This window comes from Sander lucioperca, chromosome 9 (genome assembly GCF_008315115.2).
Source record: "Sander lucioperca isolate FBNREF2018 chromosome 9, SLUC_FBN_1.2, whole genome shotgun sequence".
In the NCBI taxonomy this organism is placed as follows: domain Eukaryota; kingdom Metazoa; phylum Chordata; class Actinopteri; order Perciformes; family Percidae; genus Sander; species Sander lucioperca.
In genome coordinates this window covers 26,168,380-26,196,035 of record NC_050181.1, presented here as the reverse complement: position 1 = coordinate 26,196,035, position 27,656 = coordinate 26,168,380, and the positions used below count along the sequence as shown (strand labels likewise).

The following is a 27,656-nucleotide window of genomic DNA, read 5'->3' as shown; positions in this document are numbered from 1 at the left end:
ACCCGAGCCCGACGGGACCCGACGGGCCGGGCCGGGTTCGGACAGATATTTAGAAATGATGTTCGGGTTCAGGTCGGGCTAGGTCACATCAGCGCGATAAGGCATTGAACATTTTAAATTAAACAGCTTATTAACGTGCGCTTGTTGCCCCGTGTGCACTGATGCGCTCATCTGTTGACATTTGCGTCAACACTTCCTACAGTTGCTTAAAAGCGGGCTTTCCACACAAACAAACATACATGTGTCATTAGTATGAGAAAAAAATGAGATTTTAACTGTGTCGGGCTCAGACATAAATATCTGCTCGGGTCGGATGCGGGCTGGGCTTGGACAGAAAAATGCGTCCCAATCCTCACTCTAATACACAAATCAAAGATATGTTATGTCAACAGCTACCGAAAATAAATGTGGAAGGTTATCCACAGAAGATTACTGTAACAATGAGTTACGTTAAACACTTTAAATGGTGTGGCCGGGTTGGGTCAGTGGGTGGAGCAGGCGCACATATACTGAGAGGTTTATGCCTCGACGCAGAGGTCCAGGGTTCGAATCCGATCTATGACGATTTCCTGCATGTCCTTCCCCTCTCTCTCCCCTTTCTCACCCAGCTGTCCTGTCGAATTAAAGGCGGAAAAGCCCCAAAAATAATCTAAAAAAACCCCACTTTAAATTACTTTTCCGAGCCTGGAAAAAATGAGTTTTTTTCAATCCTAAAATCAAGATTATTAAACTTTTTTTGAAAGTTAAAAAGTTATTCAAAAAGGTTATGAAAAAAAAAAAAAAAAGATGACTTACCTTATTGTAAGTTCAAAGATTTTTGCCAGCCGGTCGTGCAACATGTTCGCCTGCAGAAACACAGCGTTCGCAGTGAGCTTAATGAGTTTACTGACTGGAAACGTCACCGTTTTTCTCTCTTTGAGTGGTTGTTTTCTACCTTGGACTCGCAGTGGGCAGCAATCTCCTCAAACGGAGCTTTCTGGAACTTCTCCATCACCTGACGCCTCTTCTCCCTCTCCTGCTCCTCCAGACCCGTGGTATCTGAAAACAGGACAATTAACGGGTCAAGAAAAAAGTTACTTAGCTTCAATCCCCATTATTTTAAAGGAGACGGAGTATGCTTATCCTTATTGTCGCTCATATTTTCTCTCATACGCACGCACGCACGTACACGCAAACACAAACACACACGCGCACACACACGCGCTCATGCACGCGCGCTCACACACACACACACACACACACACACACACACATAGATATATATGTGTATATATGTGTGTTCAAATGTACATAATGATGAAAACAAACATGCATAAGAAATAATGAGCTTATATTTAGCATGAGCAGCACAGAAAGACTTTTGAGAGATAGCAGAATATTTAAGAACTGCTGTCATATATATTTACGGCAAATTAAATTGTTTTCTCTTCACCAGAACAGTAAAAATATATTTGGAACTGTTATCAAAAAAGGTGTGAGCTGTACATAAACTTTGAAATTGATATCAGACTTCTTCAGCGGTGTCGTGTCCCTTTATAATCGACGGGACATTAATGTCGACAGGTTGGCTGCTTGTCAGAGAAGCTCGGGGCCTAAAGGATGATGGAGCTCTTGACAAAAAGCCAATATTTCATTTGCATTCAGGAAGACACTTCAGCGAGTCCACAGAGACGTGATGGGAGGCTGAAAGACAAACTTCTCTTTTGGCTCTCACCGATGGCTTTCTTCAGGGTCTCGAACGTGATCTCCTCCGCTAGCTGGGACTGCAGAGAAATTAAAAGACAAAACGTAATATCAGCACACGGAGAACTGTGACGAGCTGTGGACACATGAGGATGTCATCGACAAAGCATGTTAGCATGGACAGCATAATCAGCGACGGAGGTCTGTACAGTAAACGTCAAGAAAAAGAAAGAACGTAAGTTATGTTACGATGATGCCCGGACGGGCGAGTGGGTTGTTAGATTTACTTGCCCCGGGCCATCAGGCAGCCGTTACTGTTGAACCTTGTTGTTGGAAATGAACATTTGATCAAAGCTATTTGTTCAAATTAAAATGTGTTCCAAGATTATAGGACTACTTGTAGCACACTCCTTTCAGGAAGCTCACAATAATAGTCTGCTCAGACTGGCCAGGAATATCTCACATGACTCCTCACATGTTTTGCACAGAGAATATCATCTTCTGCCTTCAAACAGACGCTTTAGAGTTCATTCTTTCAATTGCAACAGACTTAAAAACTCTTCCATACATCAATCTATCCTATTGTTAAACCAGCTATATTAAATCCAGTGCAATATCTATTCAGGGTTACAAGTCTCCAAGACCTTGTCTGTGTGTATGTTCATGTCATTTTCTGTTGTTATATATGTATGCTTTCTTTCCTTTTGTGGGTGTTTATGTCATTTGTGGTAATGTTTCATGTATGTCCTTTGGTGTTATTCATCTTATGTAGGTCTGGATGTATGTCTATGTCCTCTTTGAGCTACCCAGGGATGCAAAAAGAATTTCAGCCCTGGCTGACAATAAAAGTTGTATCGTATTTAGACTGTAGATTTAAGATTATTTCATATACTGAGTTTGATGAAGTGTAAGGATTGATCTGTATTAACAGTCAACTGAGAGACAAAAGTCTCAAAGGATCAAGTTTCCTGACACATGGTTAGACAACACCAGGGGGCAGTTTCTTATCATATCAAAGCGTATTGTGAAATATATTAACATGACTTGTGATTTGAGGAAGGCCTCTGGAAATGTATATTGTATTGTCAGACAATCAACATTGTCATGAATTTAGCATGTGTAGCATGTGTTCCTTTGTTTCACTCAAAGATATTTGAAAGGTAATTTCAAAAAGGTTACACTTTACTTGACGCCATCTACATAAGAGTGACATGACACGTAAGATGTCTGGTGGAATTTCCAGCAGCTCCGGAGCAATCCTGGAAGTGGAACGTATTGGATATAGACTAATGGTATCATAACCGTCAAATTTCATACCATGGTATACCGTGAAACCAAATTATGTCGCTGCAACCCCAGGGGTGTGTTCTCAAATTAGACCGACCTTATCTGGAAGGCAGTTGGACACGATGTCCACTTGAAGGGAGATTGTGTCTACGAAACTCTTCCTCCTGGTCAGACGATCTTCATCTGCAGAACGAGAGACAAATCCACCACAGATTAATATCACCTTAAAATCATGATATATATACTAGGTTAACAACTAGTGCACACAACGGGCAACTTAAGAAACTAATTTAAAGCTAAATGTAATTGCTAGTTTTACCATCCCACCTACTCTTAAGTGTGTTGTCTAATGTTCCAAGTAGGGACACTGAATTTAAATATGATCTGCAGGGTTTTCACTGCCATTATATGTCTTAGGTGCAGCTCCCGAGCCGTGTTTGGCAGGTTCTAAGCTGAATGAATGTAAAATGTGGCAAAAAAGGCACCAAAAACAGTGAAAAAAGCATTAAACTAACTAAAAGATTTTTCTCAGATCTTATGATTGTAGTCGGACTTCTTTAGCAAGTTTTGTCTTTAAGTCTTTTGAGTGTTATCTATTATCTGCTCTAGCTTTTCCAACGTTTAAGACACAGATATGTTGATAATCACGGTCCAAAATAATGTCAAATTGCATATTTTGTTTTATCGAAAAACATAATTTTTGATGAGGAAAGACCCCTTAAACCCTCTGCCAAATATGCGCAACTACTGTAAGTCTTCCATAAACCATGAAAACACTGAATCTGTGTTTTTCAAACGTTTTCAGCGCTGCCAGCTATATTGGGAGTTTCATGGTGCTTTCAAGAGCGGTTCGTGTCTTCCACGTCAAAACACAACGTTCACAGTGGTATTAAAAAAAAAAAAGGAATCATTTCATCCACTTTGTTTTGTTCCAAAGCATGATTCTAAAAAAATAAGCTGCAAACCCCCCAAAAAAGATAATCACAACAATTTTGTTATCAGTTGCCAAGCAGCAGTGTGCTCAGGGCTTAAATCACATAAACGATAACAATATGGACTCAGATACTCCCGCTGAAAACAAGAAGTCTTATGACACAGAAAGAAATATCACATCAAACACTAAGACTGGCTGTCATTTTTAGTGTCATTTTTCAGTTTTCAATAGTTATATATGTCAGTACTCAAAAAGCCAGACGAAATAGGAACTGTAGTTAATGGTTTTCCAAAGTTACTAGCCACTCAGCATCTTCACTAGCCATAAATTCGTGGGGAATTACGTTCTAAATAACTGACATCTGTGAAGTTTCTCAGTCATCCAGGTCATTGTTATCCGTCCATCCAACTGTCCATCCAGCTGTCCATCCATCTGTCCATCCATCCGTCCGTCCATCCATCCCTCCATCCATCCATCCAGCTGTCCGTCCGTCCGTCCGTCCATCCCTCCATCCCTCCATCCCTCCATCCATCATTATCCAAGGAAGGGTTAAATTAAAGGGCAGCTGGACTTGGTAAAAGCTGCTTCAAAGACATATTGTCTCTCATCGGAGAGACTTCTTCAGTTCTGACTGAACGGTAGGGAAACCTGGCTAATTAACCTCTGTGGGGCCGTTGTCAAGATAATCAATACTGCTTTGTTCGTTAGTGCTCCTGGCTGTTGGAACGCCAGTTGCTACGGTTGTTGGAGAAACCCGAGGTCAGGTGTGATCGTCTTATAAATCATGATGTGTCTCTTTTGTGAAACAGTGTATACCCCGACATACCAAGGTTATGTAAAAGAGGATGGGGGAATGCAGCTAATAGGGTCGCTTCCTTAGTCCCAAATGTCAGCACTGTCAAGATGGTTTGAGTAAATGGACTGCCTTATATAGAGCTTTTCTCCTCTAATCGACCACTACAGGCACCATTCATCCCATTTACACACACATTCATATACTGGGGGCCGCGGCTGCCACAGAAGCTAAACGTTCGTGGCACAGCATCGGGAGCAGAGATGGGGACTTGAGTTTAAGACTCGGGCCCTCATGTACGTACATTTGCAAATGTAGTGTTATCAGCGCCATGGCCAACATGCAGAAAGCGCACGCTGTGATACTTCCGCTTACGTCGTATTTACCGAACCTGCAGTTCACCGGGTATTCAGCGCCTTTCTCCGCCCACTATACCGTAAATTGCGCTGTAGCAAAGCGTTAAGTACTGGTGCTATGATACGGCTGAGTGCAGACTGCGATATTCCCACTGCTGATGCTAGGACTGTTTGAAATGATCCTGATGCTGATATTTGTAATGCAGCGAGGAGTTTAACAACTGCTGGAATGGAATGTGAACGCTGAGTTGGAGATTCAATGTCGTCTTTGATTTCTTCCAGTAACTGTAATATTGCATGGCTGCTTAATCTGTAATGCTTAATGATCTTGTGTTCACTCAACTGAAAAAGTGTGATCCTTGTGGCAAAAATCCTTTCAGCTCGTCTCCTTGACCTATGTCTTCGTCTTGCTCGTATTACTGCTGCCATTTCACCAGGAGGCATATGCAAGGAAACCCGCTTCCTTTTCCTTTTCCTTTTCACCGCAAAATAGAGGCACGCTGTCAAGGGAGGTTTTAGTACATACCGCGGGATACATAATTACGCACACTTTATGCTTCCCCTCCCATCTCTTTATGGAAAACTCGCTGAATGCTAAATATGTGGTATCAAGATAAAGGATCCTGGCTTAATTACATCTAATTTAATCTGAAAGGCACCTGAAAACACACTGATAGGTCAGCAAACATGTTTAGCTCAGCATTGGCCATCAAACGTTAGCTTGCTTCATGCTTTAGCTTCGACCTACGGAGGAAAACTCCATCGTTCACTAGATGTTATGAAAAGATGAATCAGGGTTTGCTTGTTTGCTGAAGCGGCCCGTCTCAGCTCGACTCAAACCAGCTGATGGTGTCGCTGCGACTCAGCTGGTTGAGTCTCCGTCTCAGAAGCTGGTTTCAGAACGTAAGAGACGTCTCCTGTTTCAACAGCCAATAGAGAAGTCCGCTGGTAAAGTCAGCTACAAACTCTAGAAATAAAATGATCCATTATACATTTTATTTCTATGTTACAAACTGTTAACTGGTCAAAATGGCAGATAGACGGAGCGTCAACGTGCGCCCGCGAGCACGGTACGTACGGTTGAGCAAGCTAGAGAGTGTGACAACATATAAAGAATATATGTTTAAGTCCTTCAGGCTCTGATGAACCACCCGATAAAACTGTAGAAACCATTTCTACCAAACAAGCTCAGACAAGCCGAGTGTGCACGACCTGCCCAGCACCAAAAGACAGAAATCATATGTTCGGTTTTGGATGTCTACACCAACTGCACTAAGCACGGCAACAAACACAAACTACTCCAATATTCCTAGTTTACATGTAACACATGTACTCACCATAACATTTCCAGATGCAATGCAAGCAAATAGTTGTAGAAATGATCAAACCATTTTATTTCTGTGTACAGTATGATGCTACAGCTACACACAACAACTACTGTATCACTGTAAACAACAAGAAAGGATTTCTCTCAAGTTGGTCAGCCATCTAAGGGTGTGGGATAGTGGTTGTATGTGGTTGGGTCCTGAGTATCTCAATGGGAAGGCATCTAAGCTGGTGGGTTGTTGGTTCTACTCCCGTTTTAGCTCAGTGGGTTTACATCCACTGTCACACAGGACACATTTTATCACCTGTGGATCTGTCATTGAAATATTGCATTCAACACCTCTCATACTTATAAGGCATCTTACAGCTAAGTATCTTGAATCTCAAACAGTACACAACTCCACAGTGGACTCGTCTACAGCTCTACTCTAAACAGTTACCTCTGGACCGCTGTTTGCACCTGTGGAGGATTTTTCCTACTGTGTAGAGCACTGAGGTTAGATGGAAGCGTGTCAGAGGGGAGAAAACAGAAGCACAAGGTTTGTTAGACTACAGCTGAGCCAAATAAACACATTTCTAGAGCTGGGTACCAATACCTGGTGCTAATATGGCACTGGCACCAAAACAACTGGTATATACCGGACCGAATAGTAACGCAGGTTTCGGTGCCTCATTTCAGTGCCACTTGAATGCCTGCACTGCTCTCTGATGCCCTGAAACGTTAGCCTACCGTTAGCTAGCAGCTGGATCAAACAGGGTTAAAATACTGACAGCTAAACGGTGTAAAGTGTGACTGTATTTGACTGTAGAGGATTCCAATAGCGGGACATAACAGTCTGCAGCTGCCGTTGTCGGAAAAACAACACAGACGGTGCGTTTAATTTAAACTGGTAGCCTTAAATGAACACGCCGACTTATTGGGACTTTGTCTTATTCACCGTATCCCCCAGAGTTAGATAAGTCCATACATACCCTTCTCATCTCCGTGTGTGCTGTAACTCTGTCTGACGCCCCCACTGCTAGACTAGCTTAGCACAGATCCTGGAGGTAACCGGCTCCATCTAGCCTAGCTTAGCACAGATCCTGGAGGTAACCGGCTCCATCTAGCCTAGCTTAGCATAGATCCTGGAGGTAACCGGCTCCATCTAGCCTACTGCTCCCAATAAGTGACAAAATAACGCCAACATTTTCCTATTTACATGTTGTGATTTGTAGAGTCACAGCGTGTACAAATAACAAGGTCACATGAGACACAGCCATCTTCTAACCGTATACATACTGGGAACTATATTCTCAGAAGGCGAAGCACTGCTACTTGGGCGGAGTGATTAGCGCAACACCTGAAAAGCACCGTTGTTACTCTCTGCTCCTCACCACGGGGCTTCTCAGGTGCTGCGAGCAAATCACTCCGCCCAAGTAGCAGAAGTAGCAGTGCTTCGCCTTCTGATATACGGTGAATAAGCTAAAGTCCCAATAAGTCGGCGTGTGTCTGTCCGAGGTTTCTTCCTAAAAGGGAGTTCTTCCTCGCCACTGTCGCACTAAATGCTTGCTCTTGGGGGAATTACTAGAATTGTTGGGTCCTTGTATATTATAGAGTGTGGTCTAGACCTACTCTATCTGTAAAGTGTCTCGAGATAACTCTTGTTATGATATGATACTATAAATAAAATTTAATAGAATTGTTCCTTTAAGCCTCGTGGTGCATTCAAAGTTATTGGAAAATACCTTTTTCCCCATCTGGTGGTTGTTTCTGTCGTTTTAACAGCAATTTACTGGTGAAGTAAGTTATTGTTATAACCAAGGTACTGTTATTACATTTGTAATAAATCATTACATGTTGACCACATGACCGTAGCAATGAACAAGCTGTTCTTTAATGTCGCAGACTGCCTTTTTTTAAGTATCGGTTCAGGCACCAGTATCGGAAAAAACCTAAATGATACCCAACCCTACACGTGTTTCAACCTGATACCTGATTTATTTGGTAAAAATCAAAGTTAAGTTCATCAAACTGGGTAAAATAATGTTATATCTTCCTTGCTTTGGGTTTGTAAGGTTTCAAATTTAGCCTACTCACAAAGCTGGATTTAAAAAATGAAAGAAAATGAGTCTTGAGGATTAATCGTTACTGCATAATCAACTGTTGTCCTGATGTGAAATCTCCCTTTTAATTGCCAGGGAGGATGACGCCGACTGTGACAACCTTCTGTGTAATGAAGCCGATCTCACAATGGGTTCTTTAAAGTTGATTTTCTGTTCACTGAACAACTCCTTAAGCTGTTAATCCTTCAAAGCCTTTTCAGCACGATCTTTAACCAAGAGTGCCAACAGTTCTGCGGGGCACTGCGAGTTTAAACCGAAGGGAAATAAAAATGCAACACAGCGTACCAAAAGACAACAATCTACTTGTTAAATCCTATGATCTGACTTTGTTTAATAACTGGTTTAATAGGCCGTGTCCAAATCCACTTTTGCTAGTTTGATGGTGGAAAAAAGGGTCCGTGCATCGGGTGCATGGTTCAAAAGGGTTGTCCTTAATGTCTTCATTAATTCATAGGGGTGTTCTGGGCATAACATGCAATAAACCAATCAGAGATCATCTCCCATTCCCTTTAAGAGCCAGGCGCGTTTGGACCTTGGACCACTGCTATTATGATGGCGGATTTGCACCGTAATATTTTGATTTTTAATCTTCTGCATGTGTGCTGCTGTGCATCCCTGTGTGTGTAACAAGCATAGTGTGCAGGCGCTGTGTGTGTGAGCCTAGGAGCATTTTACTAATGCTCTGTTAAAATAACAATGAAATGCTGCGTTATTGACTTTAGACCAGGTTTTTGTTGGTCAATGGCACAATCACTTCCCGCTGCCTCAAGATAGCAATATGCCCAGAATGCACCTGAACACACCTCCCTGTAAGACCAGCACACCTATGGGCGCACATATGGGCGCAGGTGCATTTGTTTTTTAAACAACGTGGGTGCTGGACGGTCTTAAAATAGCAAAGACACTTGTGTTGGGCTTTGCGCCGCGCTGCAAGATAGGGCCCATGATGTTGATACTCAAAAAAATACATTTAAACAGGGTTCATATTAGTTTTGAGATTTTCTTAAATATGTTTTAAAACTCAGAGCTCCAGGCTTCCCAGTAGACTTGCGGTTAAAATGTATACCATGTAAGAGCGACACCATGACAAACCTTTACCGCCTGTTTCTACTGTAATAAAGGATGAACATAATTTAAAAACATCCGAAAGCTCCGTAAAAGAGCTCCATGTACCTGTGACCTGGGGGACGTAGGGAACGGAGAGTCTCTCTGCGTTGTATCCCGGTCCTGCCAGACACTCGGCCATGTCGGCTGTCTGGAAGTACAGCAGCCGGTCCTCCTTGTCCAGAGATTCAGGGATTCTGAGAGAAAAAAGAAGGAGAGGGATGAAGACCATTGGTGGATCCCAACTCTCTTATTTGATATCTTCTCGCTCGAACTGGAAGTCGTTCTGGCCCTCCTTCGTGAAGGCCGTCTCAAAGCTCTTATTCCTGCCCTGAGGAGCTAGGATGGAGGAGGGATCTCTGAGGCAACGGCTTGAATGTAATGGACGTTCATTAATATCAAAAAGTTACACACTAAAGCCTTAAGATCTCATAATTACATTTTACCAGCAGATGCCTGGTGACTTTGGAGCATTAGGTAACGCTGAGAATGACTTCTCTTTGGTTAAGTTTGTGTTTCCAGAACATTTGAACACAGGAGATACAAAAAAGAATTCATACAAATGAATTTGATGTCTGTCCCTTACCTAGCAAACAGCAACAACACAGAAGAGAAGCTAGAAAGTGATCCAAACCAGTGCAGGAGATGATCCAGACTGAATGGGATTACGGATAGAGGGAGACTTGTGTTGATGTCTGATAACCAACCATGCTATCCTCTTCCTCAACAACAACAACAGCGCTCTGACTGCAGCTGCTCAGTGGCCACAACTTTTAGACAGTGGTTGCACGAAGAAACTGCCAAGTGGCAATGTTTTGTAAGTGAGTGAATGTTAAACAGGATGATTTTAAAAATGGTTAGAACACAAACAAAAGATGTGGATGGATGTTTTTTTTATCCCGCCTTTGGCTTTAAACTTTTGGGTTTTCATTCTTAATTTGAGAGCTTAATCTCCAAAAATGTCACCTCCGGCTTGCCACACATTTACAAGAGGATCTCTCCTTTATACCAGAGAAATGTATTAAGAAAGTTTAAAGGCAGAATAAGAAGTTTTTGTTGGTTGCGGTTTGTTAACATGTAAAGTTGGCCCCTCCTCCCTGGCGAATGAACGCCAACCCCAGATCCTCTCTCATTTTGGAACAAGCTTTGTCCGCTTGCCGTTTAACCTTGCTATATATATGCATTTTTTTATTGCTGTGTCCACCATTTTTATAGCTTCCTCTTGGATGCTAAGGAATAACACACAAACAGAATGAACAAAACCAAATACTTTAGAATTTAGAAATAGATGGTGATCTACTGTACAAACAAATAAGTTTAAAACCCTTAAACATACTAGAGCAGGTAAAGTAAGTCTGTGTATTTTTTTTTTTTAAATAATGCTGATACTTTACCTGAGTCTCAGGCCTGACACGAAAATTATACTTTTTTTGATATCTTACAAATAAAACGAAAGTTACGAATGTAACTACGGTTCTATGAATGGATTAGCACTGCCTCTGGTGGTCAGTAAGGATGAAATAGAAGCATGTTTTTCTACAGAACATTATAACATTGTTGTCCAAACCGAAAAACATTGCCCAGATGAAATACAATTTAAAATCAGCAACACTTAATTCAAATTAGGGACTTAATCAATGAAAGATTAGAAAACAAGACCAATAATATAATCAGACATTAGACTCAATGTCAACATTCTGTACTCGTTATACTGAAACGTTTCTTTTTATAGTATAGTATAGAGTTTTATAGCCAGACAAGTCTCTTATTTTCTACAACTGACGTAAAACTGGTTCTGGATATGTTCATGAAACTAAGGCTGAATCCCATTTCTCTGTCTTACCCCTTCCCCTACCCTTTCGTCTTACCCCTAGCCCTTGTCCCTTGAAACCGAGTGGTAAGGGCTAGGGGTGAAAACATTCCCCAATGAAAGTAGACACCACTTGGTTATGGTTACGTCATCATACATCGTCGCTAGCTGGCTGCCATGGAGTCCACTCAAGGCTAGGGGCTAGGTCAGAGAAATGCGGGACTGTTGTGCAAATCAGCAATGTAACGTTAGCGTAGCAAACTAGCGATTTTTAAAAATGTTTCAATTAAGAACATGGTTGCAAATATATATGTACAGGACTGTGTAGAGCACAAAACAAGTCGTAATTTTTAAATCAATTATTTAAGCCGAAAATACTTACATTTATGAGACTCTGGGTACCCCTTGGTTTCAAGTAAGCTCGTGAAAATGCTTGGTTTTAAGGGGTATCTACCCCTTCCCCTTAGCCCTACCCCTTGATCAAAACGAGAATTGGGATAGCCCTTACTCTCACGTGAACGTGCAAAACTAAGGGGAAGGGGTTAGACAGAAAACTGGGATTCACCATAAACCTCCAGTCTGCAAAGTAGGACACTTACGGACACTTGTCTCTGAAGATGTGTTCTGGGAGGAGGTGCTGAGCATCCATGCTCCTCAGCTCAATAACCTGAAGAGAGAACAACGGAAACAACAAATATAATATATAGGGAGATTGGCAATAACTACAAACTAGGTTTAACAGCCAAAAACAGTGGAGCAACATCAGCATATTAGTACTTAAAGTATTAAATCTTTAAAATTGGTCCAGTATTAAGCGTGAACGCTGTAAGCAGCATCCGCAGACCGAGCTGCAATTTAACCCTATGGGGAAAATTGATTATTTTTGGGGCATTTTTTCCCTTTTTTAGATAGTGACAGTGGATAGACAGGAAAGGTGGGAGAGAGATGGGGGATGACACGCAGCGAAGGGCCGCAGGTCGGACTCGAACCAGGGCCGCTGCAAAGGCCTCAGCCTACATGGGGCGCACGCTCTTACTGGGTGAGCTAGAGGTCTTTCATAGTTTTATTTTGTATTTAAGTGTATTTTACGATGCTAAAATTACTGTTTATTTACATGGAGTCTGGTGGCTTTAGCAAACACAATTTCGCGGATGTTTTATTTTGTTCTTTTTTTAAGACTATTTTTTGGGCATTTTAGGCCTTTATTGACAGACAGCTGAAGACATGAAAGGGGAGAGAGAGAGGGGGAATGACATGCAGCAAAGGGCGCAGGTCGGAGTCGAACCCGCGGCCGCTGCGTCGAGGAGAAAACCTCTGTATATTGGCACCCGCTCTACCAACTGTGCTATCTGGGCGCCCAATTTCGTGGATGTTTGTAGGTTTAAAAAAAGGATCTTACTCTTTAACAGAAGGTCGAGCTCCTTAGAAATCCTTTCCATAATGTTGTCAGACACTTAGAATACTAATCTGAGTCTGTCAGCGGCAAAACGAGCACTTTTGTAAAGGTAAATACAAGCTGGACAATCGTCCTAGTAACTCACACTGTAGCTTGTTAATCCACTGCCGATTGCAGCGATCTCGCTTAATACTGGACCAATGTCAAAGATTGTTGTTCCCATCAGTCACTTAGACACAAAAACATAGGAGTTTTTGACACAAGTTTGACACATTTTACAACGTGGTCTCTAACATTCATCAAGATCTCAAAAACTATGAAGCTTCGTCAACATTTGGAGCGACAGTGAGGTCAGAACGAGTCGGTGGTTCACCTTGCTGACGTGCTGACAGAAGGGAGGGTTTGCGATCATCTGGCTCAGGAAGTTGAGGTACGCTGCCACCAACGCCATGATGCCACAGCGGATAAACATCGGCATGTTCTCCTCATTAGCCAGAGCCATGTCCTGCATGAACCAGTCACACATCAGCAAACACGTTGACAATGAGGCATTGTTGTACGCTCTAAGACAGTGTTTGTCGGGGGGGGGGGTATGCGAGACTGTGAATGATATGTGAACAAAGTTCTGTGTAGAAAGCTTCAGAAGATAGATAGGAATGAAAGTGGAACGTTTGGTGTGTGTGTGAGTGCTGCTGAAGTGGAGATTTCTGGTTCAGAGTCTGAGAACAAGACCTTTAAAGATGTGGATTGGAAAATTCTGACATTTTTATTATTGACAAACCAATATTTACAGACACAATATCTAATCAAATCCTTTGATTACTTAGCAGAAATATACAGATACAAATATACAAACTATAGTAAAACAGACCTAAATGTGTATTTTGGTTTAAAAAACAATGTTTTTGCCCACCATGTCTGTCCATAAAGATGTTCCCAGTGAAGGTAGATTGTGTGTGTGTGTGTGTGTGTGTGTGTGTGTGTGTGTGTGTGTGTGTGTGTGTGTGTGTGAGAGTGTGTGCGAGTGTGTGTGAGTGTGTGTGTGTGTCTCTGTGTGTGTGTGTGTGTGTGTGTGTGTGTCTGTCTGTGTGTGTGTATATGTGTGTGTGTGTGTGTGTGTGTGCGAGTGTGTGTGAGTGAGTGTGTGTGTGTGTGTGTGTGTGTATGTGTGTCTGTGTGTGTGTGTGTGTGTGTATGTGTGTCTGTGTGTGTGTGTGTGTGTCTCTGTGTCTGTGTATGTGTGTGTGTGTCTGTGTGTGTGTCTCTGTGTCTGTGTGTGTGTCTCTGTGTGTGTGTGTGTGTCCTGTTTCTGTGTGTGTGTGAGTGTGTGTGTGTGTGTGTGTGTGTGTGTGTGTGTCCTGTTTCTGTGTGTGTGAGAGTGTGTGTGTGTGTGTCCTGTTTCTGTGTGTGTGAGAGTGTGTGTGTCCTGTTTCTGTGTGTGTGAGAGTGTGTGTGTCCTGTTTCTGTGTGTGTGAGTGTGTGTGTCCTGTTTCTGTGTGTCCTGTTTCTGTGCGTGTGTGTGTGTCCGTCCTGTTTCTGTGTGTGTGCGCGTGTGTGTTTGCCTCTTGTCTACAGACACAAATGGACAAAGTTTAGTAAAATAGACCTAAGTGTGTATTTTGGTTGTTTGCCTCTCGTCTACAATGCTCCGACATTTGGGATCTCAAACGATAAGATCTCAGCGTGACACACAAACAAGAAGCTGGCGATGTGTGCAGAGTCTTTTCACACCTCTCTTCGGTGTGTGGGAGGTTTGATTAGAGCGGCGTGCGGTTGGCGGCCTCCGGTTTAACAACATTAAGGACTCTGCTGCTGACAGCGCAGCTACTCGTCATTAAACCACGGAAATATGACACCTGGAGCCTTGAACGCACCATCGTCACATCAGGGATGCTGGAGATTAAAAGGTTGTTGAATCAAGTATCACAATATTATCACAACCAGAGAGGGGGGAGGTAACTTCACGTGTCAGAGGGAGATATTGTACTTTTTACTTCTCTACTTTCATCTGAGAGAGCTGCCGTTTACAGACTTTATATATTCTACATTTCAGCTGGAAATCTTCCAAAAGGTTTAACCCTCATGTTGTCCTCGGGTCAAATTTGACTCATTTTTTAAAAGTTTTTTTTTTTTATATCTGATATATGGGATGTCAAAATCAGTGTGGAAAATGTAAAGAACAAAGTGACAATAATGTCAAAAAATTTGAAAAAAGGTGTCCAAAATGTTGAAAAAGGCTATTAAAAACAACAATAAAAACTTCAAAAACATCGGAAGAAATGTAAAAAAAAAAATAAATAATAAATCTGTTAAAAATGTTTTAAAAAAACTTGAAAAAAGCGATAATAAAAATGCTGAAAAAGTGACCAAAAGGTAGAAAGAAACCCACAAAAACGTAAAAAAAAAATACTTGAAAAAAGCAACTTTTTCAAGTTTTTTTTTATTTCAGATATATGGGAGGTCAAAATCAGAGCCGAAAACGTATAGAAAAAAGTGACAATGTCAAAAAAAGTGACAAAACATAGGGGAAAGTTTTTAAAATGTTGAAAAAAGCGATAAAAACAACGATAAAAACTTCAAAAACATCGGAAGAAATGTCAAAAATTTTAAATTTAAAAAGGTAGAAAAAATAAAACAAAAACCTAACTTAAAAAAATAAAAATAAACAACTTGAAAAAAATTTAAAGGTTAAGATAGGGACAACAAAAGTGTTTTTTTCATGGTAGACGGGAAGACAACTCAGTGTCAGCTCAAAAATCTGTATTTGGTGCATCCCTGGTTCCTTTTTGCATGAAACAACAGCACAGCAAAATGTTTAACAAAATGCCACCAAATCATATGGGCGAGATGTGCTGCGATGAGTAACCACGGTTACCTGCAGAGCGATGGAGAGCCGGATGAGGTCGATGACCACTTCCTCGTTGGCCAGCTCGATGGTCAGAATGGCCAGCGTGGTGAAGAGCAGCTCAAAGTTTTTATGGACGTTGTCCTCCTCTTTACAGCCCAGGTAGATGTGACGGTAGAGCTGCTGGCCATGCTGGAGATTAAATTATACAGGACATATTGGATAGACTTAACACAATATCGTACAAAAATGTGTGTAAACCGATTCGTATGATATCCTACGAAAATAGTAACTTTTAGGATTTTCTACCTTCTTCATGAATGCAACGTCTTGCTTGGAAATCTTCTCTCTTTTAATCTTCAGCGCTGCAACATTAGGGATGATTCTGCAACCGAGACACACACAAAACCAATTTACTCAAGTACACAAGTCAATTTAAGGGGCTTGTACTTGTGAATATAGTTTTGATCCATGTGTTGTTGTTGAATGTTTGTAATAAACTGAAGGATAAATTGTTCCTTTATCTGTTGAGAACATCCTCCTACTTCCTAAGCTAAATAAAGTACTAAAAAGCCTCTTGGATCAGCAGCAAAATGCAGCAGGAATATTAAACCAGAAACATCAGATAGAAGAGGAAAACACTGACAGGGAACATTTTAACCGCACAACCAGTACTTTACTTTAAGTACTTTAACTACATTTAGCTTTTACTTTGGTAAGGTTTTGGATGCAGGTGGTATTACAGTGTTGTATTGCCGCCCAGTTCGCAGCTGTTGCTTAATACTGGACCGACTTTAAAGATTGTTGTTCACACATAGTCACTTACACACACAAATGCATTGGAAAAAAAGGGTCCAGGTTGAAAAATACCCAATCAACCTTTAATTTAAACTAATATTAGACACTGACATTATCAACAAAGTGCACTGCATGTAGAACAACATGAGCAGTGAACAGCGATACAGTTCATGTATTTAGTGTTGCAGCCCCAGTCGTATGGACCACCCGACCTGGACATATTTAAAAAAAAAAAAAAAGAAGAAAATCCTCAAACACCAGCTGTTCACCACAGCCTACAGCCTCCCTTAGCTTAACTTAGTCACAGTAATTCTATAACGTGTCCTTGGGTTTCATGGAAGGCGCTATTATAAATAAAAGTTATTACTATAATTATGTTGTGTACGTTTGTACCTGATGCCGCGTAGCTTGGCGCGGTTGTCATGGCGGTCGATGATGTTGTGCAGGATTTCGAACACCAGCTGCCTCAGCTCGCTGTCTTCCATCAGAGAGATGGAGAAGAGCGGATCCAGGAAGGGGGAAGGCAACGCAGCGGCCATGGACTTGGACTTAAAGCCAGAGGTTACCTGAGGGAGAGGGGGGGATGGGGGGAGAAGGGGGAGGAAGGTGTGAGCCGAATTTATCACAGCGAGATGCAATTAATCCGCAGAGAGGGTCGTTGATTTTCAACACTTGAAAGGTTACGTTCCCACGCAGCTGAGACCTGAGGTGAGATGTTGACCTTTCCTCACGTAGGTGACGGATCTGATGATTTATGATCAGTGTGAACGGCAGGGGGGAGTTTTTAAATCGGATTTGGAACATATGCATGTGCTGTAAAAATGGTTCCTGGGGCCTGTGATCTACATGAAACTTCAGCTTTTATATAAAACTGGTACGTCAGTGTGAGTGCTCTGCAAAAGAAAGACGAGCTCCGTGGACTGCCTGCCCTACGGCATTTTATTCAAAATTGGATGAATTTTAAGATCTCTGAAAGAAAACAAAAACACAATAGCAAGGCTTCATATCAAACACATGCATGCACGTGTGTGTGTGTGCGTGTGTGTGAATCCCTGCTGGGTGTGTTGGTGCCTCCTGTGCCTCCCATAGACAGTATATAAGAATGGACCAACAGATCCTGTTGCTCTGGACGGAGACCAGTGAAGGCCGTTAGAAGCACTTTTCCGGTGAGCGCTGAGCGTTACTGAGCAGCCTCCAACTGAGCTTGAAGACGTAGATGTGACGTGAGCAACCTGTCTGAAAGTTGGAAGTCTTCTGGTAGCTGTGCCAAGAGAAATCTCAAAACCTTGTGGAAATATTTTTTATTCCCATGCTTTCATGGACTGTCTATGGGCTTCTCCCTTGACTGTTTGATGCCTCCACATCCCCCAGATTGCCTGCGAGCTTCTCCTGTACTATACGGTAATTTCTCTACTGTGCGACAGAAAGTCGTGTGGTTATGACACAATCGTTAGCCTATTTTTATAAAAACGTCTGCTACGGAGCCATAACGTGAGGTACAAGGTAATGGAGCCTTTTATACATTGTTTCTTTAGAAATAAACAATGGGCAAATAGAGTCTTTAAACGCTTCAGACATAACGAAAGTTATTCACTGTCAAAGTGACGTCAAAATGAATGGCAGTCAATGAGATGCTAGCGGAAGGTGATGGCTTGTTAGCCTCAGAATCTCCCCATAGGAGGTACGCTTTGCGGATGCTCGCTTACTTACTTACTCTCTCTCCTTGGTGCCTCCTCGTCGGTCTCACAGAAGAAGATAATGAAACAGAAGGAGTCATGGAAGAGTTAACCCCAAACCCCATGGGTCATCACATACTCTAGTACTAGTTTACTTATTCCTTCTTATCCTACTTATTCCGGTCATGTCTTTTGTCTTTGTATGTTAATGAAGCCAGGGCTCGAAAGGTAAGGGTTGCGCGGTTGCCCTTGGCAACCAGATTGAGTCAATTGGCAACCATTTCGTGGCCTTTGGTTTCCTGCAACCCCCTGTTCAATATTTTTTTTTTTTTTTTTAATATACAAAAGCAAATCAAAACTGGAAAATCTTATTTCAAAAGAATAGTCAATATTTTATTTGGTTGTCTCCGTAAAGTTTAAACACTACGTACGTTCGTGTGCAACACAACATTTCCGCTGTTGTGCGACCGCTTTCCACACATGTGCGTTTGCCGTGAAAACATACAGGCAACGAAATTTTCTGTTCACGTTAACGGCGCATGTTAAAATCCGGTGCTAATATGGCACCGGTGCCCGGTATCTACCGGATGGAATAGCAACGCGGATTTCGGTGCCTCATTATGGTGCCACTTAAATGTCTGCACTGAGCTCTGATGCTCCGAAACAGACGTTAGAGGCAACAGAAGCATCGCTGCGTGTCACGCTAGTAAACACAGCAGGTAATGTTAGCCTACTGTTAGCTGCAGTAGTAACTGGATTGAACTTGGTTAAAATGCTGACAGCTAAACGGTGTAGTGTGACTGTATTTCACTGCAGAGGATTCCAACAGCAGGACATACAACAGTCTGCCGCTAAAGCTAATAGCTAAAAGACACAAACTATCACTGGTCACTGCTGGTCACTGCTAGCCTAGAAATCTAGACACACCCTAGCGGCAGCAAATGGAATTTCTAGCAACTCTCTGGCTTGCGAGCTGGAAAAACTAAACTCTAGTCAGGCCAATCACATTATGTATAGAGTCGGTGGGCGGGCTTAACATAATGACGGCAGAGTTGCCACGGTTCCGCGTGAATTCCCTGCTACTTGAAAACAAAGAAGATGGCTGCTGCTGCTGGCGAACAGCGGTCTTTAGAATTGCCTTTGGCCGTGATTAGCGTTGCTCTGCCTGGTTGTAGCGCTATCCTATTGCGTGCAGAGGGAATATGAAAGACAACCGTTTATCCCGCCCCTCGGATTGAGCCCTGCCAATGGTGAGTTCCCAGACCCAACATCTGGATGTGGTTCTGGCTTGTCAGGCTACGGTTTTTGTCTTTTAACAGCAATCTACTGGTGAAAAAAGTGATTATTGTTAAAAGTTATTATTACATTTTTAATAATCATTTAAATTTTCCCCCTTTTTCGTGCTAATCCGAAAATTGATCCGATCCGTGACTCAAAACCATGATCCAAACCGTGAGTTTTGTGATCTGTTGCACCCCTATTTGAGAGGGATGGGAAATTATATTGCAAGCCATTCTCTCATTGTTTCATTATTACAATGTGTGGTATATAAGAATACATAAGAAATGAATTGCTCTAAATATAGGCAGTTTAAAACATGGCAACCGTATTGTCAATTTCGGCAACCAAAAGCTGATGCCTGGTTGCCAATTCAAGCCGGCAACCACTTTAAAAAGTTAGCGTTGAGACCCGAAAGCTCGGGTTTGTTGTTATCGGCAACATTTACTTCGTCCATGAAGCCAGAGTGAAGTTCTGCTCCTTCTGTTTGTTACAAATACCAGTCCCTCCAGAAAAACACGATTATCCGATCGCATAATTTAATGCATAATCAGCCAAAGTCCGAATATTTATGCGGGAGCCGCATTGTTTTCAAATACGCCGCACTTTCACCACATAAATTGCCGATTTCTGCGCAAAATATGTGGGACTTGCATGATTTCATAATCCCCGCATTTCCGTTGCAAAAAAGTCACACATATATCTTAGCAGAAAGTTGAAAAATGTTGCGTTTACTTCACACAAGAGCAGCCATTTTCCCGTTGCCATGGGAACGTTATATTACGTTAAGTGACGTAATTATGCGACGTGAACATCATCGAAAAGCTGCAAACCCCGTGATGAAGCAATTTCATCGCATAAAACTGCATAAATATCCCGCATATTCCATTGCATTTTTAAAGAAAACGTGCCACATAATCAAGGATTTTTGCCCGCAACAATCACAAAAAAACTCTTTCTGGAAGGACTGAAATATAGCAGAAATGGAAAATCAGGTAAAGGGTAGAAGGGTGAAAGAGAAGGACTCACCATGATGAGGGAGCTGAGCAGCATGGTCTGGATCCGCTTGGTACCCTGATGCCTGAGAGACGGCAGAGGAAGAGGACATTAGAGCCGCAAAGGTTAACGGGTTCTACAAGAAGTTGTCAACTATTAAGTTCATCACCAGCTATTCTGAGAATCTTATTAATCAGTTTGAGTCAGCTGTGCTCAGCCATATAAACAGGGCTCTAAGGCCACGCTGAGGCAAACGTTACGGCAGCGTCCAAAACTGCAGCTTCCTCATTTTAATGAAGAAACTACATTCGTATAGCAGAGGCTGCCCCCTCTTAGTCGATTAAGCAGTGTTTCTCAAATGGGGGTAGGTGTACCCCTAGGGGTACTTTGGGGTACTGCAAGGGGTATGTGAATTTTTTGCAAAAATGCTAATTTAAAAATATGTCATGTTTTTATTTTTTTGGACCTTTTTTTGGACCTTTTTTCTATGATTGCTAAGGAACTTTTTTGCTTTACGTCGACCTCACTGTAAGTGAGAAAGCTATATGAGACATGCAATAATCAAAGATATTTGACTTTTTCGAAATAAAAGCATGTCTATAAACTCTTCTTCTCATTTCCAGTGTGGCCCTTAGTGAAGTTGAGTTTGACACTACTGTTTTAATTTCTGGCGGCAACGGAGCAATCCCGGAAAGGAAACATCTTCGATACTCGAGACTAGCTGCAGTCGAACAACTGACTGACAAACATTTAAAGTTTAGTAAAAGACAGTTTAAATGTTGGGAGTGCAGCACTATCAGACTTCCACTCAGTGACACCGACTAGCTGCAGAGCTCTATCTTCCCCCTCTGGCAATTACCCAAAAAGGAAAGAGAAAGAGAGAGGATGAGGAGGAGGACGGTGTTTGTTTGATTTGGGATTATCTGCTCTTGCACTCCCGAGGCTTGATGGATTAGCTTGTTTTCCTTTCTTTTCAAATTCGCTGCAGGGCGTCCAGGAGGTGAAGTGAGGACGGATTAAGACACAGTTCACTTTGGATGGTGTCTCGACCTCTGTGGAGCCAGAGCCAGACTGGAGACGGTGAAGCAATGCAATCTCATACTTTTTTTAAAACATAAAGGAAGACCTTTCCGTTTTTAGCGAGACCGCTGTTGTCTAAATGTAGCCTGTGAGTTAGTGTGTGTGTGAGTTAGTGTGTGTGTGAGTGAGTGTGTGTGTGTGTGTGTGTGTGTACGTGTGTGTGAGTGTGAGTGTGTGTGTGTGTGTGTGTGTCTGTGTTGTCACACCACAGAAATTGTTTTTTCCCCGACCCCCATTATCAAAGCTTTTGCTTTTTTCATACCGAATGATTTATTTCCGAGAAAAATATGAGCGCATCAAGTGGAGCTTTTACATAATTCTTTTTGGAGAAACTCAGTTCTACAGATGTGTCGATTAAAGCTACAGTGTGTAGTTTCTGTCTCCCCCATGAGGAATTCTAAGTAATGACAACAACACTGTCGGCGTGTCCACATGATACAAGCAAAATCGTATGAGTGTTTGTCAACTAAAGATTTCTTTAATAAAGGACAGCCCTACAGTTGCAGTCAAACCAGGGCCATGTTTCTTTCATACCCTAAAACAGTTCAATGTGTGTCAATTGTGTCAACTGGGAAAGAAGAAATATGTTGTGTGCAGCCAACATGTTTGGAGCCAAACTGTCTCTACGTTCTGGAGGATTTTGGGTGGCAGTGAGCTTGTTGGCTGCAGCAGCAGTTTGAGGGACCCCCCGCGGGGTGCTGGGATAATAGACGTGACTCACCCGATCTTGACGGTGTCCAAGGTGTGGCAGGGTGTCCCGTACACTGGCACTTTGCCCATGATGAACATCATGACTTCAGCTCGCTGGTAGTCTGGCAGGTTTCCACCGAAAAAGCCTGGCAGGAGGACACAAGAATGGATGAGTCAGCGCTCAAACACATTTTTAATTTAAACACATTCTGTCTTCTGGGTGCTTAAAAAAACTGGGTGCTCATAGAGCAGTGTTTCTCAAACTTTTTTCAATATTGTACCCCCTTTGAACTGCTTTTTTAAACCAAGTACCCCCTGATCAGTGGAAAACATTTTTGGTAGAAAAAAAAAGTCTATATAAAGAGGTACAATACAGCGCCGGCAGTGATAGATTCACTAAACAACAGCCTTTTTTAAACAAAAACATTTAAATGCTACCTTTCAAATGTTACGAATCCATCACTAAATTCATTATTATAGTGGAATTATTTTAGGAATTATGCATTTAAATTAGCATTTTTGCAAAAATGTCACGTACCCCCTGCAGTACTCCAAAGTACCCCTAGGGGGACACGCACCCCCATTTGAGAAACACTGTCATAGAGCATACCTAACACCGAGAATTAGACATAAAATGGGATTAATACCTGACCCATATAGTTCATTTTGCCCGCCCTGGAACCAGCTCTTTTTTACATGTTGTATGGGAATGTCCAGGAGTATCTGATTGGGTATGAGCTTGGGTTACGATTACCAATGGACCCTACTGTACATCTTCTAAATGATGACTCACCTTTCTCTTACGGAACAAAAACTTGCAAAGCTAACAGGCTCGACTGCAACCAAGAAGGTTGTAGTCCAACGTAGGAATACTCATGATACTTAGTTTAAGTACTCACTAACTTTGGAGTTTTTTGGCCATTTCTTACCTGGAACTATCTTCAGCATGAGTCAAACGATGCCCAATCTAATACAAGTTCAATGTGGACAGATTTGATATGTAAGTTTAAAGATGTTCTAACTAGATAAGAATGATATCCTTGCGTTGATATTATGATTGTGGTTGGTGGAGGGAAAGGGGAGGGGGGGGGGAGTTGTCAAATGATGTTGTAATGAAAAAATGAATGATAAAAAAAAACATTCTGTCTTCTGATATCATCTTTACTAGAACACAGCTGAAAATTATTTTTAGATAGAAGAAATCTGAACTTATCCTTTAATACGACAACCCGTTCTCACTCCCAACTCGTCAAATCCAGACGCTTGGTCAGTATATCTCAGCGTCAGATACTGACTAACTCCCCCTTTAGCGTCTGTATGGAACCGGGCAGAGCAGCAGCTCGACCGCGGCGCTGTAAGATGACGTAGTCTTAAGAGAGACAACGGTAGCGAGGAGTATGAAAGACTGAAATGCCGCGCAAGTAGGCTTTTTGGGGGGGGTGGATGCGTCAAACAACACGGGACTTTCACCCAGGAGACAGGGGTTCATGTCCCGTTTTTGTCCCGCGTGTCACAGAAACATACATTTGTATGGTATGTAACCACACCCACCATCTTTCCCTAAACCTAACTGTCCCGTTCTCACGCGGCATTTCAGTTAAACATACGTCCCGACCCAGAGCGTCAAAAAGTTAGGCCAAGAGTCCCGACCAAAAGATACCTGACCAAGTGCCGCTTTTTGACGCGATGGGAGTGAGAACGTGGTGAATACGACAGGAAGTAAAAAAAGCTGCGGTACCGATGGTCTGGATGATGGCGTTCTGGACGATTCTCTCTTCGCTCTCTTTGCCGCGGCCGGACGAGACGCTGGTGCTGGAGTTTCTCCTCGAGCTCTCGCCCAGCTCAAAGTCCACGCTCATCCTCAGGTGTTTGAGCAGAGTGTTGAACACCTCCAGCACTGTGGGCCCTGCAATCACACACACAGTCACCGTAGAGAGATATATTAAAGGCAAAGAATAGAACTGCTACCAGTACTGTGAAACTACCAACTCATCTTCTGTGTGACAACATGACGACTGTGAAGCAGAGATGAAAGTTCTAGCTTTCCTTAAGAAAAGGGACTTTTTTTGAAGAAACAATTCGCACATCCAAAAATTCTTCTGTGCAGGTGCGTTGGAAAATGTCATCAACATGGAACAAAAGAAAGAATCCCGCACTCTGCTCTTGCTACAGCGTCACCGTTTATTTACAGAAAACTAACATTTCCGTCCCTCCGACATAAACGGAGTGCAGGATTTTTTTTCCTTTGTTCCAACTTAAGAAAAGTGACAACTTGACATTGGATTTATTCTCCTTTCTCTTTCACTATAATAGCGTTAAGGCTTAAAACAAATCATCTTATTCTACACTGTCTGACAGTAAAATATAGTCTGTATCCGTTTGTTCCACTTGACAATGTCTTGTACATCATTTTATAACCCATTTTCCCAGAAGTCACCCTGACATATTTAGTATCTTTGGAAACTCCACTCGACTTTATAATAAAGCTCAGAGTTTGACGAGTGTTTGTCAGGATCTATAACATGATGTCTTATTTAAAGTCAGACTGAACAGCATCATTGAGCAAGGCTTTTAAGGGTTCATAAAGGGTTCCCAGAGAACTATGGGACATGCAGTCCTCTGTAACGTGTAACGTGATGTGTATCTGTGCCGTTTGTCACGTTCAAGTCTCCTCTGGTCCAGTTGTCTTACTTCTCTGGCACAAAAAAGCAACGTCTCGGATTATGACAAACCCTTTGGGGCCATGATAACACTGAGAAAACATTTCAAAAAAGACTCTTGATCTATTTTGAGAAAAATATTTTTAACAATTGTTTTTATTTTTTTCTTTAACCTTAATTTATCCAGGTAAGTCGATTGAGAACAACTTCTCATTTGCAACGACGACCTGTCACATTCACAGTTCCACATTCATAGCTGGAAGCTGGCCAGTACAACCACAGTCTGATCTGCTGGCCACTGAGCAGCTCCACTGGAGGAAATGAGGGAGGGACAAACGCTGCTCTTTCACTTTCCCCACCCAGATTTTTTTTTTACCCTTTCGGTCTGGGGATTGAACCGACGACCTCTCGGTCACAAGATCACTTCTTTAACCTCCAGGCCAAATTAATTGAAAAATGGCCAAAGACAAACAGAATCTACCTTCTATGAGCCATGATAAAATAAGTAAGTAAAAGGCTTTACAAGTAAAAAAAACTTGTATTTAAGTAAAAGTAGAAATACTACAGTGTAATACTCAAGTACATATTTTATTTAGGTAAAAGTAGAAATAAGACGTAAGTATTTGATTGAAGACATGCAATGAAAGAGAAGCAACAACCTACAAATATATTGATACACATATTCATCAAACATTTAGAGCTGTTAAGTTTACGTTTTTAGATCACCAAACATCATCATGAGCAGTGATGGCCTCCGTGGCTAAACAGACACAGGAAGGAGCGCCGCCTAAAGAAACTCAAACATTTACACAACTAATGACAAGATGTCAAAGGACATCCCATAATAAACTGTCTTTGCTAGTTTAAGACCGAAGCAGTTGTCAGTTTCCCGTCCAGCGTCCTCGTCGTTTAAATAGCAAATGCACCTGCGCCCATCTTTGCACCCATGGGCGTGCTGGTCTTACAGGGAGGTGTGGTCAGGTGAATTCTGGGCGTATTGCTATCTTGTTGCAGCGGGAAGTGACGGACCCATTATTCCGCCGTCAAACTAGCAAAAGTGGATTTGGACACGAGTCCAAGGAGTGATAGGCTGAAATCCAACATAGAGCGGCTGAGTGAATGTGGTCTGGACTCTGTGGAGGAGAGTCATGGTGTCAGAGACGCTGTAGAAGGACAGAATACCTGCACTGTGATCCAGGTACACTCCTACTCTGGAGGACTCAGGACCTGAGATGTAGGTTTGGACAAAGTTGTACCAAAAATGGTCTTTGTAAGTATCTAACGCCCAAGATTCCATTCCATCCAAATGCACATTCATCCGAGAGCCTGTCTCTTCTGATATTCTTGTAGGCGACTGCTACATAAACTCCATAACTACTCGACTCCACCTCCTAGTAACAACGTCCAGTCAGACTCTCTTTACTCAGGACCTGAAGATAATCAGTGAATCTGTCTGGGTGCCTAGAATAAGACTGATCTTCACTCATGAATGTTGCTGTTCTGTTCCCCTTAGACAATAACAGCAGTGTGATTGCTGTGTTTGGATCCAGTGTGATTTCATGTGAATATTTTAAGAAGTCAGCTCTGGTTTCGGGCTCTGGTTGTGGCAGTAAAACAGCCAGTTCAGTCCCTGAGATGATCGTCCACCTCTCTCTCAGAACCTCCTGTAGTTTATCTCTGACTTCTGACACAGCCACTGTCACGTCCTCAAAGTAGCGCAGAGGACGGATATGGATGCTGGATGTAGATTGGCTGAGTGCTGACAGTGAGGGGTAGTTGTGTAGAAACTGGTTGTGATCCTCTGTGTGTGAGAGCTTCTCCAGCTCAGCGTCTTTCCTCTTCAGCTCAGTGATCTCCTGCTCCAGCTTCTCCTGAAGCTCTTTGACTCGACGCACTTCACTTTCCTGCTGCGATCTGACCTGATGCTTCACATTAGCGTCTTTTCTCTATGAGACGGATCAGCTCAGTGAAGATCTTCTTACTTTCTTTCACTGCTTTATTAGCAGAGAGATTGATGGCCTCCGCCTGCTGTTGAAGCAGCTTCACATCTTTCTCTCTGTCCTGGATTCTCTGCTGGATGTTTTGTCGACTCCCCTGGAGCTCTTTCTGCCTCTCAGTCCTTTCTGCCGCAGCTGTGACTGTGTCGTGGCCTTTGTGTTCATCCACAGAGCAGAGAGAACAGATACACTGCTGATCAGTACGGCAGAACATCTTCATCACCTCATCATGATGAGAGCAGATGTTCTCCTGGAGATTCTTAGAGGGCTCCACCAGCTTGTGTTTCTTTTCGCAGAAAGAAGCCAGACACACCAGACAGGACTTGTATGCTTTCAGTTTTCTCCCAGTGCAGACATCACAGGTCACATCTTCAGGTCCAGCATAGCAGTGATCAGCAGGAGCAGCTTGGAGTCCAGTCTTCTTCAGTTCCTCCACTAAATCTGCTAACATGGTGCTTTTCAGCAGGACAGGCCTCGGTGTGAAGCTCTGCCTGCACTGACGACAGCTGTAGAGTTTTTTACGATCCTCTCCATCCCAGTGGCTTTTTATACAGTCCACGCAGTAGCTGTGTCCACAGGAAGTAGTCACCGGATCCTTCATTAGATCCAGACAGATGGAACAAGAGAAAGTTTCCCGGTCCAGCTGAACTCCTTTCTGCGCCATTTCACCTCTCAGTGACAACCACCGTCTGAGTCTCACTTACCTGTGTTGGTTACACCCTTCTTCAAACTGTAGAGGGAGGGGAACAAAGCAATGCAGACGCAATGGAGCTCGCTGTGTGAGAGAGTCGCTGTGTGTGACAGGGCGAGGAGGAGGGAGGGGCTTATCAAGCTTTTCCACATT

General features: G+C 42.5%; 1 protein-coding gene and 1 pseudogene across 5 annotated transcripts in view; both read right to left on the bottom strand.

Annotated features, from left to right (window-relative positions):
- efr3a (EFR3 homolog A (S. cerevisiae)) overlaps nucleotides 1–27,656 on the bottom strand; it is a 160,964-nt gene that overhangs the window by 2,520 nt on the left and 130,788 nt on the right. For 3 of the 5 annotated variants that reach the window (XM_036004731.1, XM_036004728.1, XM_036004730.1), the window contains 14 exons: nucleotides 23,894–24,061; nucleotides 22,187–22,301; nucleotides 20,419–20,470; nucleotides 16,829–17,001; nucleotides 15,947–16,022; nucleotides 15,668–15,829; nucleotides 13,166–13,297; nucleotides 11,996–12,063; nucleotides 9,656–9,783; nucleotides 6,820–6,870; nucleotides 3,068–3,147; nucleotides 1,715–1,763; nucleotides 935–1,038; nucleotides 796–845 (listed from right to left, as the gene is read on the bottom strand). In XM_036004731.1, the coding sequence (XP_035860624.1) occupies nucleotides 796–845; nucleotides 935–1,038; nucleotides 1,715–1,763; nucleotides 3,068–3,147; nucleotides 6,820–6,870; nucleotides 9,656–9,783; nucleotides 11,996–12,063; nucleotides 13,166–13,297; nucleotides 15,668–15,829; nucleotides 15,947–16,022; nucleotides 16,829–17,001; nucleotides 20,419–20,470; nucleotides 22,187–22,301; nucleotides 23,894–24,061 (1,408 nt within the window). Of the gene's footprint in view, nucleotides 1–795; nucleotides 846–934; nucleotides 1,039–1,714; nucleotides 1,764–3,067; nucleotides 3,154–6,819; nucleotides 6,871–9,655; nucleotides 9,784–11,995; nucleotides 12,064–13,165; nucleotides 13,298–15,667; nucleotides 15,830–15,946; nucleotides 16,023–16,828; nucleotides 17,002–20,418; nucleotides 20,471–22,186; nucleotides 22,302–23,893; nucleotides 24,062–27,656 lie in introns of all 5 variants that reach the window. The other 2 variants (XM_036004729.1, XM_031292208.2) reach the window with 1 other exon arrangement.
- LOC118495906 lies at nucleotides 25,864–27,506 on the bottom strand (annotated as a pseudogene).